Source organism: Limulus polyphemus, unplaced genomic scaffold (assembly GCF_000517525.1).
Source record: "Limulus polyphemus unplaced genomic scaffold, Limulus_polyphemus-2.1.2 Scaffold2365, whole genome shotgun sequence".
Taxonomy (NCBI): Eukaryota; Metazoa; Arthropoda; class Merostomata; order Xiphosura; family Limulidae; genus Limulus; species Limulus polyphemus.
This window is the reverse complement of record NW_013667975.1, coordinates 171,025-175,713: the sequence shown is the minus strand read 5'-3', so window position 1 is coordinate 175,713 and position 4,689 is coordinate 171,025. Positions and strand designations below refer to the sequence as shown.

At 30.1% G+C, this 4,689-nt stretch overlaps 1 protein-coding gene across 1 annotated transcript in view; it reads right to left on the bottom strand.

Moving 5' to 3' along the window:
• Positions 1-230: 230 nt before the first annotated feature.
• LOC106466736 (coiled-coil domain-containing protein 6-like) overlaps positions 231-4,689 on the bottom strand; it is a 47,996-nt gene continuing 43,537 nt past the window's right edge. Inside the window, exons 7-8 of the mRNA XM_013927039.1 lie at positions 3,444-3,604; positions 231-523 (exon numbers count right to left, since the gene is read on the bottom strand). Coding sequence (XP_013782493.1) covers positions 386-523; positions 3,444-3,604 — 299 coding nt within the window. The 3' untranslated portion in view covers positions 231-385. The remainder of the gene's footprint in view (positions 524-3,443; positions 3,605-4,689) is intronic.

The following is a 4,689-nucleotide window of genomic DNA, read 5'->3' as shown; positions in this document are numbered from 1 at the left end:
AAAACCCTACTATGCATACACATGAATTTTACAAAGGCACCACAAATTAACAAGCAAGTTACCAGTGCTTAATTATGAAAACAAACTGAAAAATAATGCCTATTTACAAAAAAATTAACAAAATACATCCCAATGGCTGGAATTTACAAATATTTTGAAAGACTCAAGCAAGGCTCGTGTTGAATTGGAATCACACCAAAAAGCCGAAAAAATATCTATTTCTCAACTTTAAAAACAGAGATTATTTTATTAATGATATTAACATGTATTTCTCTTTTTTCATCTTGTTATATATTGACTAAATAATATTTCCTTTTAAAAATTGGTAGTTTTATATGTTATAGCATGTTATATTGAACCCAAACTATGTCCTGTGGTTCTTGATTTAGCTTTTGTCTCCAGAAGTTAATCCTGGCTGTGAAATAACAACTGGATGGCATGGATAATTTGTTGGAGGTGCTGGTTTGATAAATTTTTCTTGGGAGCTATTTGTGTGAGCTTTAGCTGGAACAACTGGTATACGCTAAATAAAATAAACAAAAAATTAAATGTAATATCAAGCCACAAGCACAGAAAACATCACACTGATGTATAAAATACTTATTTTTTTCAATACTTTATCATGAAAAATTTTCCTGTATGCTATAATACTAAGACATCAATCAAAAATAATAGGTTTTTAAAGATGTTTTCAAAACATTGACTTTCACATCTGAAACAAAATAACATGATTCACGCTAGTATTTTCTCAAAGTAATTATATGATTTGGTAAAATCATATATGTATGTATGCGTAGACATATATATATACAAGTATACAACAAGACCACTTTAGTTCAACTTCTCATATTTGTTTTTATAAAGCCTATAATATCAAGCATTAATCTTCCAGCTTGGTATATCTTTTGTTTTGTTTTTTCTGGGGGCACAAAACATTATATTATAAAACATTCTCTGAGATACACCCTCTAAAACTATAATTGACATTTTTCAGATTTCTAATCTTATTTTGATATAAAATTCATTCACTTTTGTTTTTGGATAAAGTAATAACTAAAACCAAACTGTCAATCCTAATTTCAGTTTTTGGTTTCATCCCACTGTAATTTTTGTTTAGGGGATGAAAATATCTAAAATTCGTGCCTGCCTCAGTAAACTTGTCAGCTTACAGAACACAGATGCAAATCTGTGATCTTTGTACATGTATGGCAATTCTTTGCAATTCAAATAGTTTGAAAACCTTAAATTTTTTAAATTCGTGGTGTCAAAAGTTGTTAAATTCAACTAAATGCACTTTGTGTTTTACAATTTTCAAACTTCAAAAGCTAAGAAGATCATAAATTTATCATGTGAAAGCTGATATTTTCTTCTTCACAATCTTAATGTTATAGATATCCCTTTTTTTCCTAATATGAATTTTAAATTTCAAAACCTTTTGCTAATTCTGAAACCTACCATGTTTTATTTTTATTTCTTTTGTAAGCTACATAAAGTTAATAAATTAATCTTAGTGGTTCCCATACTTGTTTGTTTATTTTGTGGAAATAATAATTTTGACAGTTGCTTTGATGGATTACAAGGGTAAACTTCTTCCTGGCAAGAGATTAGAGGATGGTATTTTTGACCAAGCTGTACAAAATTCTAAAATGTATAAAATGTATTTTATAAATAATATATACTAACATACTTAATATGTAGTATTTATATAGATTTTAACAAAGATATCATCTGCAACTAAACCCAACAGATAAATAAAGGCATAGCTTGGTAAAAAACACATAATACATATAGCTAGGCCAGAACAAAAGAATTGCAAAAATTAACCATATTTTCATAGGATCACTTAGTTGAACTATGAATGGGCAAGCAAAGACAGTGAGAAATCATCTGGTCACTTAAAATACAATTGTCCAAAGTGAATACATTGACAATGCAGTTCCAGTCATGTCAGAAAACAGCAATGAACCAGACCCCTAAAACCAACAGATTGATTGGACTCTTCATGCTATATGGAGAACTGTGGACAATAAACTTCGTTAAAGAGCTTCAACTGTTACAGGACAAATGCAAATTTGCCCCAATACCATCATAAGTCATCTTCAACATAGGTTATAATGGCAGAGTAGCTAAACAGAAGCCACTACACACTCCAAGTAATACTGAAGTTAGCAAATGATGTTGCTTTATTTTGGACACTATAATGTTTTCCAACAAATCGAAATATGTAATTCTCAGATAACGAATGCATTTGAGCTTGCTTCCAGGACCTTCTTATGAACTGTGTGTAAACCACAACAAAATATGTCAATGTTTCTGTTATGGTATTGGTGTCATTTGGGATGTTAGGGGTATGTGAAGGGATGACTCAAAGTGTTTGAGTGAGGCCTTTTAAATCCCTGTTCATTGATCCCAATCACAAAATGATGGCTAGAAGGTAAAAGCATTACTACACTCTCACAAACAGGCTTCAGTGGCCAGATATAAACTCTATTGAGCATATGTGGTCCATTCTTGAAAGTACCCTGTAAAAGTATCCTAAACAACTAAATTCTAGGGATACCCTTACCTAAATTCTTTGCAAGGAGTGAGGTGCAATCCTACGAGCCCAGATGTCAGATATTTTAAATACAATGTCAATCATGTTTATCCTTTAAATATTATAAATGGCAGATCCACTACATAATAAGTAATCTTGTTCCCTTTGTTTCTTTAATAAAACAGCATTCTTTCCAGAGTGGATGTCTATTTATTTACTGGTAGGTTGTGTACAGTGTTTTATTTCAAATTTATTAAAACACATTTGGCTAGCATATGACATCATCAGACCTGTGACTTTAATATTGTTAATAAACAAGTTTGAAACCTGACTTTCAGATCAATGTTTGTGGGCTTATTGCATAACAGCATAGTATATAGTTATATCCATAATGAATTTTATTACAAGTTGCAAATTTCCCCAAATAAATGTAACTTAGTTCCCAAAATGTTAAGTGGTTATAAAGTTAAATGCAGAAATGGCAATATACTGTTGCCAGGTAGGAAGGGGTTAACTTAAAAGCTCAGTGCAAGGAAGTTTCACTTATGTCAAGAAGACTTTTGAGAAAATCTATCCTCCTACACTAAGAAATTGCAAGTATTTTCTCACATTCCCTAAACACTAATTTGGAATGTAAATAATTCAATACAGCTCACAAATAAATGTAATCTGTCAATGACATGCACTTTAGAGAACTATGTATTAAAAAAAATACATGGTAATTTATCAGAATAAAAAATTAACAAAAACTTTAAAAATGCAGCTATCAATAAAGAGTTACTGCTAGATATTTCTCTATAGACTTTCTACTAGCACTGAGGAAATATTTTATTTTTATTGCTGAATTAAACAGACTGCTAATAAAAGAAAATTGTTGTCAAAATAACCAGTGTATGAAAACACTTACAGCATGATGAGAAAACATTGAAACTAGTGGTGGTGAAGTACTGGGAAGGTGAGTACTATGAGCAACAATGTGATAAAGAGGCTGACAGCAATGTGGACAATAGCCCATTGGACTTGATGGGTTAATCATATCTCGGTTAACAGTGTTTCCATATCCATAACCTTGAACAAGTCATAAGAACAAAAGAACCATTAAGAATGAGATGTTACATTGAAATGCATCAAAGAGTAACTTTAGATGAACTGACCAGAATACTACTAAAAGATAAAATAAGTTTATCATTTTTATTACTTTCACATAAATAATCAAGTTAATTAATAACTGTAAATATTTTTTTTAATAATTGCAATTGAAAAGAATAATGTTCATTAGTGATCATCTTGACATTTGTCAGTCTATAATATTATAAAATAGACCAATTTTTATTACTTACTCATTCATCAAGTAAATTAGTGGAAAGCAACATTCTTACAAGTAAACCGCATAAGCAGTAACAATTTGTTGAAAAGTCAAAGGTCATAGCAAGTTTTTAACTAAAATATTTTAGTTTGTCCTAGTATTATAAATTCTGTGCACAAAGGATCTTTCCAAAATTATTTAGTGCTTCATGAATAACATTCATAAGAGCTCAGTAAGCTGATACTATCTTAAATGAATTCAAATACATGTACTTAGATGTTTTTAGTCACAATTCAACAGTGGAAGTTCACAAAAAAAAAAGAGATATAAAAAAGAAAAACACATTTGAAACAAAAGCTAAATATATATACATAAAACTGGATTTAATACTAGCTACTATTTTTGTGTTTACAGATAAAAGCCATGAAAATATACAAGCTTTTAAGAAAATTACTGTATTTTTGTTGATGGTATTCACAATGTTAGTGTACACTGTAATACAATGTACATATTTTATGACCATCATCTTACCACCAGCCTTGGGGTCTATAGTATTATAGCTTCTAAATAACTCTCTCACTGCCATGCCTATAGATAAACAATTCTCACAGTACCATGTTTATTTTTAGATACACACTAAAACCAAATAAATGCATATTCCATTTCTTATCTGAAACTTGTAACTGGTAAACTATGGGAATTTTGAAAAGAAATTACCTTTTAATAATGGAGGGGAAAAAATTCAAATCACATGCTTTTCAAGGTTATATAGTGCATTCCATATATACACCTGGAAAAAAGTTAAGCACCCCCGTGTTTTTTTTAAGTGATTCAGATTCGACGTTCT